Genomic DNA, 18177 nt, shown 5'->3' with positions numbered 1-18177 from the left:
TGAACAAGAACATCTAATTCCAGTATATGCTAAAGTATGATCTGTATTCCTGAAAAACTGAAGCAAATCTTGCCTGTAGACTTAACTGGAATTCTAGTAGTCCTGGAGTGAAGATGCATTATATTAGATAATTTTTTAGATCACAGATAATTTAATGGCTGAGTTTTTATATATATTATTTAGTGTATATAGGAGGGAAGTAACAAAAAATTATACTTTAAAAATAGTAACATTCTATAAATTGTAGTATTTCCCCAGATAATGTAAAATCTAGTGTCCTCCCAGTCAGTGAAATCTAATTACTTCTTCATCAACTGTAATGTAGATTTATATGTCTAATTTGGCTTGAATATTGTGAGGGCTAGATGTATTCAGTATTGAGCAGTACGTTTAGTACCTTAAGAAGCCATAGTTACAGCAAATAGGGTTTCATTAGTTTTCTCTCCATCTTCAAATATAAAGATTTCATCTCTATTCATATGGCTCTGAGAAGGTTTTGCAATAGACAAAAATCTAAGAAGCTTATGGGAAAAGTGAAGAGTTTCAATTTCATGTTTCAGTAATAAAAACTAATTTTTGTAAATCATATGAATTATTCATCACAAATAGTGACAGGCACTTAATAGCCATCTCTAAAAGTCCAAATTATATTTCAGGCAAAATATGGACTATATCAGCACTTAAAGTATTTCATGCAATGCTACATACTTATGATTAACATTGTGCATTATTTTCTGCATAGCTCAATGTTCATAGAATTATTTTACACTAATGAAAACTCAAGTTATTTTTCTTTTTCAAGAAAAGATTACATAATTATTTATTAGGAAGCATGAGCAGAGGGAGGGGCAGAGAAAGAGAGAGAGAGAGAGAGAGAGAGAAGCAGGCTCCTCACTGAGCAGGGAGCCTGATCCCAAGGGTCCTGGGATCATGACCTGAGCTGAAGACAGAAGCTTAACTCACTGAGCCACCCAAGTGCTCCAAAGAGGATATTTTTCTAAAATACAAGGAATGTTCAGTTAGCTTTGTGACTTATTCACATGATTTAAGTACACATGGTTAATTTTGTATTACTGATTTTTTTATGATTTCCAAACATTGTGCATAATATTACTTAATGCTATTCCCATTCCATTTAAAAATAAATACTATATAACATGTATACATACACTTGTTTATTTGTTTTACAAAGAAAAACAGCCACAAAAATTTCTCCTTCATTCTTGGTAAAAATACCTATTTCAGAGAATTCTATATTGTAAATAACATTTAAATTTTTAAATACAAAAATTATTTCTTAATGCCTTAATTATAATGATGTCACCAATAGTTTCATCTTTTTAAACTTCTTAAAGACTTACATACACCATAACTATCTGTGGATTTTATTTCCCTTAGGCCCAACAAAATAATGTCTGACCTCAAAAATATAACAACAACATATGAGGAAAAGGAAGGGATTGTACGATGTTAAAAAAATAAAGCCAAAGTGGCATAAGAAATGTAGGTGAATTTTTAAAATAGCAACAAAAAAACATAGTTTTATAGTAACATATGTTCCTCACAATAGGGATGGACTGCAGTAGGTGGCTTCATTACAACACCTGCTCAGCAGTTAACTGCAGCTATGATTTTAGTGGTGTGGTTTCTAAAAAGGTCAGCCAGGAAGCATCAATCCTAGGACCACACAAGTAGACAAAGCTTCTCATATACATCTAGTCACTTATTTCAGCCAGAGAAGTAGATATGTGCTACTTACATAATTTTTCATTTTGAGGGGAGCATAATATATATATTGTTATATATTAAATATATACTTTTATATACCAAAAATGTAACTATATATATATATATACACACACATATGTATATGTGTGTGTGTATATATACATATATATAATTTCCCCACTAGTTTGGTTATTGGATATATTCATAGTTACCAGAAGTAGCAAGTTTGGATTTCCTTTTGCTTTACTCTAGGCAAACTGGAATTTACTTATGTTTAACCATTGGGTACAAAGCACTATTTAAGACATAAAAAGTCCCTGTATATCCAAAAAAGAGAATCTTCTTTTGGTATCCAAACTCAAAATGAGAAAATGTTATGCAAAAACAACTTAACATTAAAACCTTATAAAATCACCTTTAGATTAAGTATTTAAATTTAAATTTAACAAAATTTTAAAATGCAAATTTTTCTGTCATGTAAATGTCTTATGAATTTCTAGGGTTGTACATGTCATATACATGCATTAAACAGCCCTCTGAAAAGCACCACTTCATTTTGTTTATATTCCCTAGTAATATATGTAACTATATACTATAGAGATGAAATCTTTCAAAGTAACAATCAAATCTTAAAATCTAATGTCATATTAGCACATTCTATTTGAACACTGAAAGTCCACCTTACTTTGGTTTTTAAAGAAAACCACTAAGTCAAATAATCTTTTTGATGTTCTAAAGAAGCATCTACCAGTCAATTAAAATGTCTTGACAAGATATGCCTGAAATCTTAGCAGACAGTTTTGAGCTATTTCCAAATTAAAGTTCAGTGTCCCAGGACATTGTGTTTCAGCAAATGTTATCCTTAATGCCTGCCTTGTTTGAGTATAAATCAGCAACCAAAAATATTTACATCTTGGCTCAGAACATGGAACACACATTCCCCATTCATCATCCAAATGATTGAGCGATCCAAAAATACTTCTTCATTCAAGTAACATTAGTGATCATGTAGGATTGTTTTTAAACAATTATGCTTTAAAAAATGTTTAAACAGGGGATCCCTGGGTGGTGCAGCGGTTTGGCGCCTGCCTTTGGAACCCAGGGCGTGATCCTGGAGACCCGGGATCGAATCCCACGTCGGGCTCCCGGTGCATGGAGCCTGCTTCTCCCTCTGCCTATGTCTCTGCCTCTCTCTCTCTCTCTGTGTGACTATCATAAATAAATAAAAATAAAATAAAAAATAAAAAATGTTTAAACAGCCAAAAATATAAATAATAAACCTAGATACTTCATTTTCTCTAGACTAACATCATAAAAGTTCTTATAGCCCTTGATTTTCAAAAACTCAATATTTAAATATGGACCTGACCTGAGAGAAAAATGGTCCATATCAATGTCCAGTATTTGTATCACTAGGTGCTTTGCTATAGCGAATGTATACACTTCTGGAAGGTTAGTACACCATAGTGGTTAAGAGTATGGACCCCAGAATCAGACTTAGGTTTGAGTCCAGGCCTACCACTTAACTAGCAGTGTGACTTAGGATAAATTACTTCACCTCTCTGGTGAACAGTTTTGTCATAATGTTGTGAGCATCAAAAAAGTTACCCTATTTAAGCATTTAGAACAATTTCTGGCATGTAGTATGCATTCAGTAAATGTTAGATGTTATAATGTTATTCCGGCTTTTTTTTTTTCAATTCAAAACTTATAGAGATGTTCCACATCAAAGATTTTCTAGTTGGCTGTTAATTCCTATCCTTATGTGTATTTAGTATACTCCCTGGTTTATGCATATATGTATATAATCTATATCATATAGTATACATATATACATATAAACCATATAATGAATAGGATTATATGTATATAAGTATATATGTGCACATATGCAAAAGAAAATAAGAGAAATAGAAAAAATATTTGAGGCAAAATACATAATAAATTGAAAAAATCTTATTCTTAAGTCCAACCTTTCATGTTAATAACACATTTATCCCTTCAAAGATCTCCACTTTTAAGTAGTTGATAGTTGGAGCTTGAGCAGTTTTTTGAGCTTGAGGTGTTTGTTTTGCTGCTTCTGTTAAGTGTTTCCTTCAACATGTTCTTCAAAATACACTTTGAAATAATCTTTTTAGGAACCACAGTCTTCCTTAAAACTTGATACAGGATCAGTTCATGTAGTTTGGAGGTTTCTTGACTTCTAGACCAAGATTTTGTAATGTAAGTTTTATGAGGTAGTCAATCAATAACTTGCCAGAAAACAAATGTCAGGGCCCCTTTTCTTAAGCATAAGTCATCTTCCCAAGGTAGTTAGCTGGCACATAACCTTTCTGCCCCTGAGCTTCAGCTAACCACCACTCTTTATTACCACTTAGGTCACAAAATCTAAGTATGTGGACTCTTTGGTATTCCTGAAGGCTGAGTTCATGGTCACTTCGTGCTTGAAAGGCATGAACTGCATAGAAAATCTAGACAAAAAAGGAAATGACATTATTGGAAGCAGAACCTAAATATTTAGACAAATATAATAAAGATATCCAAGCTTTTAGAAAGAAGGCTAAGTTTTTCTTATTTTTTCAACATCACATTCCCCAGTTCCTTCTGCTGGATTTATTTTGCTAAACCATGACCCAGATGAGAATATAGTTCAACATGCATTCTTACTGTTCTCTGAGGAAGAGTCTAAACTGTCCATGCTCGAAGGCAATCTGGCAGGGGTTTTTCTGTGTGTTGTTTTGTTGTTTTTAAGATGCTATTTTATTAGAGAACAAGCAGGGGGAGCTGCAGAGGGAGACGGAGAAGCCGACTGCCCACTGAGCAGGGAACCCGACGCAGGACTCAGTCTCAGGGCCCTGGGATCATGGCCTGAGCCAAAGGTAGATGCTTAACTAATTGAGCCACCCAGGCACCCAGTTTGGCAGTTTCTGTTAAAAGATTTATTTATTTATTTATTTATTTATTTATTTATTTATTTATTTATTTATTTATTTAAGTAGGCTCCACACCCAACGTGGTGCTTAAACTCATGACCCTGAGATTAATAAGAGTTGCATGCTCCTATTGACTGAGCCAGCCAGGCACCCCTAAAAGACTTTTTAAAATGTTAATTCTTTTTTTTTTCAGTAATAGCTCTAAGAATTTTTTTTTATAATAAATTTATTTTTTATTGGTGTTCAATTTACCAACATACAGAATAACACCCAGTGCTCATCCCGACAAGTGCCCCTCTCAGTGCCCGTCACCCAGTCACCCCCACCCCCCACCCTCCTCCCCTTCCACCACCCCTAGTTCATTTCCCAGAGTTAGGAGTCTTTATGTTCTGTCTCCCTTTCTGATATTTCCCACACATTTCTTCTCCCTTCCCTTATATTCCCTTTCACTATTATATTCCCCAAATGAATGCGAACATACACTGTTTGTCCTTCTCCGATTGACTTACTGCACTCAGCATAAGTGCATCATCTCCTACAGAAATAGAAACATTGGCAGAGATTTTTGCACAATAATATTGCTGCAGTGCCCATTCACAAAATGAGAAGTGAGAGGGAAATGGGAATAGCATTAAGTGTTCAGTAAGAGAGGAATAGTTAAAATCTATTCTAGATCTTTAACGCTAAGGAAATTTGTAGACATTAATAATGCTGTCTTCTAAGACCAATAGCATGGGCAAATGCTTATGATGAAATAGAAAGTAAAAAAAAAAAAAGTATATAAAATCAGATGTACAATATAAGTCTAGTAGTATTAGTTCCTTTGAGTAGTAGAATTAGAGATGATTTTCATTTTTCTTGTTTTCTAAACCTTTATCATGATAATGGATTAAATTTATAACTTTTAAATTATCTTAAGGGGCCTAGAAGAAATTAATAAAACATACTTCTGTCAAAAGAATTTTTCTCTAACCTCAAAGGAATACTTCAGAATTATTAGAACATAAGAAGCCCCTAAGTAAGTGTTTAGTCACTTCCACTAAGATCATAAGATTGATAACAGAAATGTTATATCATAAAATTAAGCAATTGACTAACAACATTTTATTCATTCATTTATCTAATCAAAATTTATTAAGTACCTATAAGTACCAGATATTATATTATCCAAGAACTTACAATGCAGCTAGGGAAAAAATGGGGCCCCAAAAAGGTACACACACAATCAACAAAAAACACCCTATACACATAAGTAATATACATGAGCCAGTTTTTTAAAGAGGTAACTTTGTATACGTGACAAAGTTGATAAAGGGGGTGGAAATGTAATATTCCAAGGTACATAGAATGAAAACAGTATATGGGAAAGGCAAGTAGATTAACTTTCTCAAAATTGAGAGCCAATATTAAAAGGAAACGGTAAGAACTAAGATGACTTCACTGAGTAGGAAAAGAGACGGGAATGTTGAGAGGGCACTATATAGTTAGCAGCTTAAGTTATTCTATAGATGTTGAACTGTTATTTAACTTTTGATGAAATTTTGATATCACTGATTTTATCTCAACAACTCTCATGAGCTCCACCTCAAAGAGAGGAGCATTTATGGGGTGCCTGGCTGGCTTTGTCAGTTTAGAGCATGTGCCTCTTAATCTTGGGGTTATGAGTTCAAGCCCCAGGTTGGGTGTAAAACTTACCTAAAAAAAGAGAGATAGAGTGAGAAAGGAACATTTAAACTTTTCTCTACTGACCAATGATGGTACACAGTAGGAATTCAGATATATGTTAATTTGACTTAAAAGGCTGAAAGTCATATCACACAAGAATGTAAAAGAGATAACTTTGCATCATAGAAGATACACACAAGAGAGATGGCTGGGCATGGATTATTTTATAATTTAAAAATTAAAGGGGGTGCCTCAGTGGCTCAGTTAAGTGATTGCCTTTAGCTCAGGTCATAATCCCAGGGGCCTGGGATTGAGTCCCCCCAGGCTCCCTGCTCAGAGAGTAGTCTGCTTAAGGATTCTCTCTCTCCTTCTGCCCCTCCCCCTGACTCAGCTTGCTCTCTCTCTCTTTCTCAAATAAATAAAATCTTTAAAACTTTTTTTAAAAATAAAAATTAAAGAAGAAAATAAAAAGGAAGGTGCTATAAATTCTTGAGTAATGAAGTGGCAGCAATAATAACCACTTTTCTATGCTCATGACAGTTTACATGTCCAATGTGCTATACCCTCATTGTGAGTTGTGACTTACTTTAGTCACAGAGTTCGTGCTGCTAGGATTGCATCTTCTAACTCCAAATTCTGTGCTTGATCTACTTCTCATATTACTTTAGGAAGCAGACTCTTTTTCTAGAAAGGATATGCATAGTATATTCTTGTGGAAAGGGACTAAGGTCTCTAATATGTTGCTGCTAATGTTTTTGTTGATTAGAAAATGAAGAAATTGATTAGGGTCACAAGAGCAGAATGGGGGATTTGGTGGGCAAAAGCTTTCAGGAATATGATGTGCCATAATACAGTTTCTGATTCTCTGTAAGAGACCATGTTAACAGTTGCTTAGCCAAATTTTATAATTTTCATGCACAACATATATGCATTGCCAATGCAGCTATAGATTGTTTAGCAAGTTGAATTACCTACTAATATATGACTCCTAAATATTTGTGGTGGTCTTTCACTTTGGCACATGTTCTCTCAAAGGGAATATAAAATCTTCCACTTAAATCTATTTATATGATTTAACTGAGCCAACTGGCTGGCTCAGTTGGTTAAGCATCTGACTCTTGATTTTGGTTCAGGTCATGATCTTAGTGTTGTAAGATACAGCTCTGTGCCCAGATCCATCCTAAGTGGGGAGTCAGCTGAAGGTTCTGTCTCTACCTCTCCCTTTGCCCTTCCTCCCACTTGTGTGCTCATGCTTGCTTGCTCACACTCTCTCTGTCAAATAAATAAATAAATAAATAAATAAATAAATAAATAAATAAGTCTTTAAAAAATCTATGTGGTATGAAATACAGCAGAGCATGTATTTTTAAACACTAAATATAAATCCTCATGAAATTGTGAATTTAAAGCACAAAATTACATACTTTAAATACTTTGAGGGATCATGGTCCAAAATTAATTTAGGATGAGCATATTTTAGTTTTATGTTTATGCCTCCCATTTAACATAAGATAGATACTAAATTTTAAAGAGACAGCAGTTGATAACATTAGACCACAAGTTAGAAGTTTTCAGTCTGTTATACGTAAAAGCTGAAAAATTTCTTATTTTTTGGAATATTTTAATTGTTCTAGGCTCTATCTTTTTAACCTTCAGTGTTAATATTTTGGTCCAGACACATTAATTAAACTTTATTAAGTTAAGCCATAAACACCTGATCCTTCCTCTTTCCTCAGCATTTATTAAAATATATTTTCTTAGTTGCTTCTTTGCATTCTCTAAAGCTCTGGTTCATTTTATGTACAATAATCTATGAATACAACCCAGTTCTCTATGGCATTTAATTTTTTTAAATAACACTCTGTATTGTATTATTGACTCATATTCAATTTATTAGCCACTTTTTATAACCACGAGATCTTTCCCTGTAGTAGCATTGACAGTTCAGTATTCCCTTATTCTATATTTGTGCACTTAATTATTCCTCCCTTAGTGAGCCACATTAGCTGTCTTCAGTGAATCTCATTTTATTGATTTCATCCCAGTTCTTCAATTAACAAAAATAATATTTTAATCTTCCTTTCCAAAACTAAAAAGCTATGAAACCAGTATTTATAGTATTATATGTAGTTCAGAAAGCCAAGATAGTTATATTGCATGAAAAATGCTCTTTCTTCTCTTCCTCTCTCCAGGAGCAAGCTTTCACATTCTTCAGTGATCAATTATGTATTGTTATTATGCAAGTAATTTTTATAAAGAAATGATTTTAATAAAGGTAAGAAGAAATCACCCAACTGCTATTAATACCTTGTATTTCTTCCCTTTTTTCCTTCCTTCCTTCCTTCCTTCCTTCCTTCCTTCCTTCCTTCCTTCCTCCCTCCCTCCCTTCCTTCCTTCCTTCCTTCCTTCCTTCCATCCCTTGTTCCTTCTTTTCTTTCTGCCTACCTACCTAAAGTGCCAATAAACACAGAATTATAGTATACATAATTTTTGCAGCCTGCCTTTTACTTTAAAATATGTCAAAAAATAGCTCTCTAAAGCATCATTTTAATGACTATTTAAATACATTATGTTATGACCTGCTGGCTTTTAAGCACTTTCTAAAACAGTGATAAACTAGACATGTAGCATCATCATCAAAAGTAGTTGAAACATGTAAAGATGAAGGACCAGACAGTGAATTTAGGATTAGGGCCATAACAACTAACTTTTTTAGAAGTTCCTAATTCAAAACTTATGTTCTCAGTATTATTTACATGAAAAGGAAGCAGCACTGATTCTCAGACATTAAACCTCCCTCTAAAACTGGGTTTAGCTGTTATTAAATCTGGTCCACTTTGAGAAGTGCTGAAAATTGCATCATGTTAGTCTTATACTTTGCTTACCAAGCAAGGCACCTTAGATATTGTGGTAGGCAGAACTCTAACGCAGACATTGCCTGTTGAACATGTCCTACATAATAAGGTCCCTAATACACTGACTTTGAGCCAAAGATTATGCTGAGTGTGCCTGATGTAATCAGGTGAGCCCTTTAAGAGAGAATTCAGGCCATTTCTGAAGGGAAAGATTTAAAACCAGAGAGATGCTCATCTGCTGGCCTTGAAGAAGCAGTCATTCTGTGAACTGCCTACAGACATAGCCACATGGTAAGGGTCTGAGAGCAGCATCCAGTTAGCGAAAATGGTCCTTGGCTGATGGCCAGCAAGAAAATGGAGGCCTCAGTCCTTCTAAAATAAGGAACTGAGTTTTGCCAACAACCACAAGCTTGGAAGAGAACTCAGGGTTTCAGAAAGGATGACAGCCCAGCAAGCATCTGGATTGCAGCTATGTGACATGCCAAGCAGAGCACCTAGCTAAGCTGTACCTGGACTTCTGACCACAGAAATGGTGAGATAATGCATTTATGTTCTTTAAGCCACTTAGTTTGTGACAATTTGTTACATGGCAGAGAAAACTAATACAAATCATGTCATTGGTCTGAGAATACATTAGAGTAGGATGGCATAATTGTTGGCTTTTGTTAATTTTTTTGATAGAACATAAAGTAGTGAGTAAAGAAATTAAAGATTAAGTCCTTTAGTATAAATGCCAGGTTTCATTTCCCATTATTCTACAAAGGTGCTGGATCATCATTTAGGGAGCTTCTAAAACATCCAGGGAAAGCCTATGTATGCTCTCTGTGTGGGATATGCATGGAGGAATCTGAATTGATTGGTCCTTAGGCCCCAGTAAGCAAACTGACCATACCTCCTAATTACACCTGTCATAGCTACCTTATCCAGTAAGCACTCTCTTTCATTAACAAAAGTGTCCCATTATAGAAAATAAGTATTATATTTTCACCTTGCACATAAGACTTCTGATCCACTAGAACCATTCTAGGAAATGCAGGAGGCTCTTAATCCAACAATCTTTTTTCTTGAGTGGGTGGGAGAATGGATAAGCAAGCTAAGTCTTGAGAGCAATGGTTTCTAACCTTTTAAAATAAAATTCCCCTTTGAAAATCTGTTGAAAGCTATGGACTTTTACTATAGTTATGCATATAAGCACAAAATTTCCAATGTATTTGAGGGGATTTATAAATCCTTCAAAGCCCATTCATAGATTCCATTTATTTGTGGAATCCACATTAAAAACTCAGCTTGAGTATAAAAATTAATTTCAGAGCCACTACTCCGAAGTCAGTCTGAACTTGCCTATTTATGACTGATTTTTAGGACCCCAGTGATGCCCCCTGAATATCAGGTATAGGTCAAGACTACCCATCTACCTGTCCTTCTTGTCAGGGTCCACTATAACCATCAATAAGACTAGATTACAGCCTATAACACCAATGGCAATATGCTATTTCAATTCTGGAAGAAAGCAAAAAAAAAAAAAAAAAAAAGTGCTACTGCCATAGTAGGAAAGGATAGGGAAGAAATGGTGACTCAAATTGTCATTCAGTTAAACCAATGTTTCAGTTGATGTTCCTGATAATAAAATACAACCAAGAACAAAAGTCTAAATAGCCACACAGAAAATTAGTTTGTAGTGCACCTCAAATGTGCATATTACAATATACAGTGTATTCTCACTGTTCACAAAAAAAAAAGATACAATTTACTCCCACTTTCAATCACCTTATAGGAACCTCTATAATGCATTCATTGTTCTATTAGATTGTCACACCATAGGTATGAGAGTTAAACATTTTCTTCTTCACACCTTCTAGGAGTCAACAGAATGAAAATATCAGCCTTCTGATAAGGATTAGGAAGATCATCCAAGGTTTTCCTTCTGTTTCGAGGGCTGAACAGTAGTTGCATAATTGGAAAAGTCTGAAAACCACTAGCCCATGTACCTGTATTGACTGGAATTAAGACATTAAGGGAAATATTCCTATGTGGTCTTTTCTTCTCTCTCTTGAACTGGGGTTTCTAACAAGTGCATTGTCTTCAACTTATAGTAAATTTACTGGGATATTGGGACACCCGGGTGGCTCAGTGGTTTAGCGCCTGCCTTTGGCTCAGGGCATGATCCTGGATTCCCAGGATCAAGTCCCACATTAGGCTCCCTGCATGGAGCCTGCTTCTCCCTCTGCCCATGTCTCTGCCTCTCTCGCTCTCCGTGCCTCTCATGAATAAATGGATGAAATCTTAAAAAAAAATTTACTGGGATCTCATGAATAAATGGATGAAATTCTTAAAAAAAAATTTACTGGGATAGACTTTGCTCATATGTGTGAGAGTCTTGCAATTTGGACTCAATTATTTTAACAAAAAGGAAAAGATCCCTCAATTATTCAGGGATCCTACGTGGACATTGATCCAAGCTGCATTTTCTAGTCCAGTTTTGTTAGGAATAATGCTTATATGTATGTCCCTGACCCCAAGGTCTATTTTGAATTGATTCCAAACTCGGAGGGAAAAAGCAAGTAGCACTCTATGAAGAGATACTATCAATATACTTTGTTTTGAGCAAAAGAAAATTATCTCATTTTTTTCCTCTCTTGGTAATGGAACCTTCTAATGGACCTGATTCATATGAAACATATTGATAGGATTACTCAAAGGGAATTACTTTGCAGTAGCAGCTATTAGGAAGTAGACTACAAATCCCATGCCCAAAGAGCCTACTTGAGGTACTTAAGTCCCTGTGTAGCCAATAATTAGAGCTCAGTGTTAAGCCAGCTTTAGGATGTCTTGACAAATTTTGTCCTCAAATTTCTGCCCTTCTATTATTGGGATAATAATATCCTGACTTATTGGGATAAGTCAAAGCCTGCCAGGATATGTAATCCCAAATAGATTTCACTGGTAAAATTTCGTTAACCTATTGGTATTACTGGGCAGCCCCGGTGGCTCAGCGGTTTAGTGCTGCCTTCAGCCCAGGGTGTGATCCTGGAAACCCAGGATTGAGTCCTGTGTCGGGTTCCCTGCATGGAACCTGCTGCTTCTTCTTCTGCCTGTGTCTCTGCCTCTCTCTCTCTCTCTCTCTCTCTGAATACACAGAATACAGAGGCAAAAAAAAAATCTATTGGTATTACAATATTATTCTCTTTTCTAGAAACTTTGAATAAACTAAGAGTGAACAAGTAATAGAAAAATAGTGTTTTGAAACTTCAAAAGAGTGATAAAAACATAGATCAATGTCCAGATGAATTAAGAATCAGTCATGACTGGGAGAAATCATTTACAAATTATATTTGATAAAGAACTTGCATCCAAAGTACATAAAGAAGTCTTACAATTGGATAATAAGTAAAATGACCGAATTTATAAAATGGGCAAATATTTGAATATACATTTCACCAGAGAAAATGCAGGAATGGACAGTAAGCACATGAATGATACTCAACAGCATTAGTCAAATGCAAATAAAAACCACAATGAGATACCACTTCACAGCCACTAGAGTGGCTATCATAATAATAATAATAAAAAGACAATAAGGTGAGGATGTGAAGAAACTGCAATCCACAACCCACATGCATTGCTCGTGGGTATGTAAAATTGTGCAGCCACTTTGAAAAACAGTCTGGTAGTTTCTCTTAAAAGTTAAACATAAATTCACCATATCAACAAGCAATTCTACTGTGAGATATCTACTCGAAAGAAATGAAATCCTCACAAAGACTTGTACATAAATGTTTATACCAGCATTATTCATAATAGAAATTACCCAAAATGTCTATCAACTGGTGAAAGGATAAACAAAGTATGCTATAGCCATAGGATGAAATACTGTTATGTGATAAAAACAACAACAACAACAACAACAACAACAACAAAAAACAAAGTACAGGGACACCTAGGTGGCTCCGGGGTTGAGCATCAGCCTTCAGCTCAGGGTGTGGTCCTGAGGTCCTGGGATCAAGTCCCACATCGGGCTCCCTGCATGGAGTCTGCTTCTCCCTCTGCCTGTGTCTCTGCCTTTCTCTATCTCTGTGTTTTTCATGAATAAATAAATAAAATCTTAAAAACAACCCCCCCCCACAAAGTACATTTGTATATTCCGACATGGATGAATCTCAAAAATATTATGCTAAGTGAAAGAAGCCAGCTCCAAAGCACCACATATTGTATGAATCCATTAATACAAAATATACAGTAAAGTCAAATATATGGAGAAAGAAAGTAAATTAGTAATTTCCTTAGGCTGGGGTGAGAAAGAGAACAGATTGCAAATGAGTGCAAAGGATTTTGGGGGATGAAGGGAATATATTTTTTTAATATTTTATTTATTTATTCATGGGAGACACAGAGGCAGAGACACAGGCAGAGGGAGAAGCAGGCTACATGCAGGGAGCCCGACGTGGGATTCAATCCTAGGACTCCAGGATCATGCTCTGAGCCAAAGGCAGGCGCTTAACCACTGAGCCACCCAGGCATCCCATGATGAAGGGAATATTCTAAACTTGGATTGGGGTGATAGTTGCACAGCTCTGTAAATATACCAAAAGTCATTGAATTATATACTTAAAATGGATGAATTTTATGGTATGTAAATAAGTCCTTAATAAGATATATTTTTTAAAGATTTATTTATTTATTCATGACAGACACAGACTGAGAGAGAGGCAGAGACACAGGCAGAGGGAGAAGCAGGGTCTTCGCAGGGAGCCCAAAGTGGGACTCAATCCTGGACCCCAGGATCACGACCTGAGCCAAAGACAGGTGCTCAACCACTGAACCACCCAGGCATCCCTAGATATTTTTTTTTAAAAAGAACTGGTCATGAATTGGACAACAATCAATGTATCAGCAATGAAAGAAACTAAGTAGATAAACTATTTTTGAAGGGCAGTATGGCAATGTCTATCAAGACTTTAGATATATATACCCTTTGACCCTCCAATAGTTTTAGGAATTTTTCCTACATATGTACTCATGTAAGTGCACAAAAATAGATAAACAAGGATCTTGCTTGAAATAGTTTGAAATTATAAAAAGACCTGAATAGTCTAAATGTCTTATTAGAGTAATAGTTAAATAAATTGTGATATATCCACAAAATAAATTACTATGCAGAATTTTTTAAAGAATAAGGTAGATATTTAGGTACTGTTGTGTCAAAGATACATTGTTAAGTGGGGGAAGAAAGCAAATTATGTAACATATACACATTCCCACTTGCATTGTTTGTATATGCACAGAGAATCTCTGAAATGTGAATCCTAATACTGTCTCTGAAGGGTAGGGTTAGGGGAGAAAGGAATAAAGACCTTTACTTTTAGTTTACATATATCTTTATACCATTTTAACTTTTCAGAAGTAACATGTATTACTCTTATAAAGAAAGTAAATTAATTAATATCCGCTAAAGAAAAAAGCAAAACTGAGTTAAAAAGAGAAACTGTTAGTTGGTCACCACTTGAGGATTAACAGTTAAATATACTGAAACTTTCTGAGGTAAGCAAAAGGAACCCTTCATCATAGTCAACTTATTTTGTGAAAGAATGGTCCCCATAGTCTCTGCATTGGTGCAGCATGGGAAAGGCAGCTCTCAAAAGTTTCAATATATAGTAAATGTCATTATACAAGAGATTAAAAATGGCCAATTATATAGATAGCTTAATGAAGATACTGCTCTTGAAGGAATCATGGACAATTTCCCACATGTTCTTTATGGTGGCAATCTGTTGTATTAAACTTTCTGTGATGGAGGAGTATGAGAAGACCATCTTTGCTTCACTCTAAATACATGCCAGCAGGGTAGTAATAATAATGATTACTGTTTACAGAGTGTCTGCTCTGTGCTGGGTACTTTACATGTACACATTTTCTCTAATCCTCACATCAAGTCTGCAATGAAGGAATTATCATCCTCCTTCCCTCATTTGATGAAATAGGCTCAGAGAATTAAATTCCTTGCAAAAAGGGGCACAGAGAATAAGTGTTCATAAAGCGAGGTCTCCTTGCTGTCAAAGCTGACACTCTTCCGCCAAGTCTTACAGTAAGACAGAATGCTATTAGAGAGATAGACCTTTCATGATTTGAACAGCCAAGCAGTTTTACATCAAGGTTCAAACTCTTACCTGTTCATCTACCTCTTGAGAACTGTCAACATCAGTGCCGTTTGTTTCAAACTTTCCATATGTACCACTAAGAGATGAGCTGCTATCACTTATGCTACTTTCTGGGGTGCCTGTGACACTGTCACTAGCTGGCCGTGAGGACACAAAGAGGCTGATGTTATCAAAATCATCATCACCGAACCTGTTTTCAGCATCCACCTTCTGCACTTTTGCTGGATTGTAGGGTTTTAAGAAGGAAGAATACACATAGCCTCTTATAACTGGATAGGAATAAAAAGAAAGAAGAAACGAGGTCATTTGTATACCCTTACCAAACATTTGTGTTTAGAGAAGCAGAGAGGCCCCTGGGACAAATCTCAATTTGAAAAGAGGTGGTAGTTCTGTGCATTTTACACAAAAAACTTACTTCCTGTGTCAACAAGCCACCTGCTTGTACTCCCCAGTGGATCCTTCTGTTCCATCACAGCCACCAACTCCCCTTCCAGAAGATTGATGTCATATTCTTGTGTAGCATTGCACTTGCGCTTTGCTTGGTAGAGTTCTTCTTTACCATATGTGGATAGAAGTTTGGAGCGGTGAATGTCAGTTTGACGTGGCACTTCTGGCTGGGAGAAGTAAGGAAAAACTTTGGTTTAGATAGATGTATACATACAATAAAATTGTCACTGAGCCAGTAAATATTTCTTCTTTGGAGATTTTTTAAATGTTAAAGCCACACATTGACTTGGGATTATTTCAATGTTGAAGCACTGATGGAGTTATTATTGTGAAGCATCCGGCTGAGTTATGCAGTGAAAAATTCTTTAGTTAGCACATGAGGGCAGTGTTGCAGAGAAAAAAGAAAATTCAACTGAGTATAAGAAAGCAGAGGTTCTAATCCCTCTTGGATGGAACAATTTTTAATTTTTTTCCATACTGTAGACAATCTCTTGCATATTGAACACTTGATAAATAATACTTAATTAATTAATAATACTTAATTAATAATTAATTAATAATTAATAATACTTAATAATACTTAATTATTGTACATTGTACAATACAATGTAAATTGTACATGTGCATGTCTTTTTCTGGGAAATAATATCAGTAAATTGGGCAGGGTCAAGAGGCCTAGACCCCTCTCTGCTCTGCCTCTAGTGATTTTGAGAAAGCTACTTTGTCTCTGGAGCCTGGGATTTCTTATCTAGAAAAATGAAAGACTTGAACTATTATGATTTTGCTCTATACAATTCTATTTATTCATTCAACAGATATTTATATCTGTTGTCAGGCATCATTTTAGCAGCTTGGAATACATCATGTACAAAATGGGTAAAAATCTATGACCTTATAGAACTCATAGACAAGAAATCCTATATATAATAGGTAAATTATAGGATATTAGAATGAGGTAAGTGATGTGGAAAATAATTTAATGTGACTTGAACAAGGAAAAGAAGTGATAGTCATTGTCATAAATCCTACCAAACTCACCGGAATTTGCAAAGGTTTCTTCTTTTCAAAACTAAGTTTCCTTTCAATAAAAGTGGCACTGTTGTCTTTTACAAAATTAAGATTTTGAACCTCTTCCAGTACTCGATTCTGAATTTCAGAGATTCTCGGGGCCAACAGTGGTACCTATAGGTAGAAATGATACAGCATTGTTCTCAACTATTTAACTATATTAGGTATTGAATTTAGTAGAGTTATGACAAACAGAGAAAGTAGAGGATGGCTCCACAGCAAAAAAATTAGGGCAATATTAGAACTTCTGGATAAAAATGGTCTAATTTGCTATCTCCAAAAGCCTCACTAAAATGATAGGGATAACTGTTTTAAAGGTCCAAGCTTAGGGGCACTGGGGTGGCTCAGTCAGTTAAGTGTCTGCCTTCAGCTCAAGTCATGGTCCTGGGATCCTGGGATCAAGCCCCACATCACACTCCTTGCCCAGTGGGGAGTCTGCTTTTCTCTCTACCTCTGCCCCATCCCCTGTTCGTGCTCGCTCTCTCTCAAATAAATACAATCCTTAAAAAAAATAAAAATAAAGCTTCAAGCTTAAATAAAAGAATAGAAGAGAAACAAAAAGCAATGAAATTTTGGAAGAAGGGCTCAGGAATTGATGGCAGTAGGGTCCTCCAACATGGTTGGGTGGGAAAGTGGAAAGGAGAACAAGGCTAAAACACGAAGCATTAGTTAAGAGCCTGTGGTGGTTTTATTTTTATTTTTATTTTTTTCTTGGTTTTTTTTTTTTTTTCCTGTGGTGGTTTTAAAACAAATCAGTAAATTCTTTGACGTGACTCTCATCAAGAAGTGGAGTCCATGTCCTCTCTCCTCAAAAGTGCATGGGTTTTAAAAATTGCTTCCATGAATAGAATGTAGAAGTGAACAGAACAACAGAAGTGATGCTATCTGACTTTCAAGATTAGGCTAAAAGAGACTATCCAGTTTCTGTTGGTTTCTCTTGGGACACTCTGAGAGCCTTTTGTAGCCATGGAAGAAGTCCAATCGCAATGTGGCTGCCATATCAAAACTGTGTTGAAAGATCAGGTGGGAGGAGGTCTCTGGAGCCTCAACTGTCCTCATCCACAACTATTTGAGTTTTCTATCATCATCTCATCTTGAGGTCTTGAGGAAGTCTTTGAGATGACTAGCCTATTATCACACTGCAATCTCACAGAGACACTGAGAATAACTGCCCTGAGCCCAGGGAACCTCCCGAACTATGAAAGACAATAGAAATAAATGACCATTGGTTGCCACATGCTGCCATGTTTGATATAATTTGTTATGCAGTTACAGACAACTGGAATCATCCGAATATCCATCAGTAGGAACAGGTTGATACACAAA

At 35.6% G+C, this 18177-nt stretch overlaps 1 protein-coding gene across 1 annotated transcript in view; it reads right to left on the bottom strand.

Moving 5' to 3' along the window:
• Positions 1-2921: 2921 nt before the first annotated feature.
• Positions 2922-18177, bottom strand: part of ARHGEF38 (Rho guanine nucleotide exchange factor 38) — a 123454-nt gene continuing 108198 nt past the window's right edge. The window contains exons 11-14 of the mRNA XM_041757691.1: positions 16822-16965; positions 15752-15950; positions 15346-15605; positions 2922-4199 (exon numbers count right to left, since the gene is read on the bottom strand). Of these exons, the coding sequence (XP_041613625.1) occupies positions 4014-4199; positions 15346-15605; positions 15752-15950; positions 16822-16965 (789 nt within the window). The 3' untranslated portion in view covers positions 2922-4013. The remainder of the gene's footprint in view (positions 4200-15345; positions 15606-15751; positions 15951-16821; positions 16966-18177) is intronic.

The sequence above is a fragment of the Vulpes lagopus genome, chromosome 6 (assembly GCF_018345385.1).
Source record: "Vulpes lagopus strain Blue_001 chromosome 6, ASM1834538v1, whole genome shotgun sequence".
NCBI classification, from domain to species: Eukaryota; Metazoa; Chordata; class Mammalia; order Carnivora; family Canidae; genus Vulpes; species Vulpes lagopus.
The sequence above is the reverse complement of the archived record's forward strand: the minus strand, read 5'-3'. Positions and strand labels throughout refer to the sequence as shown.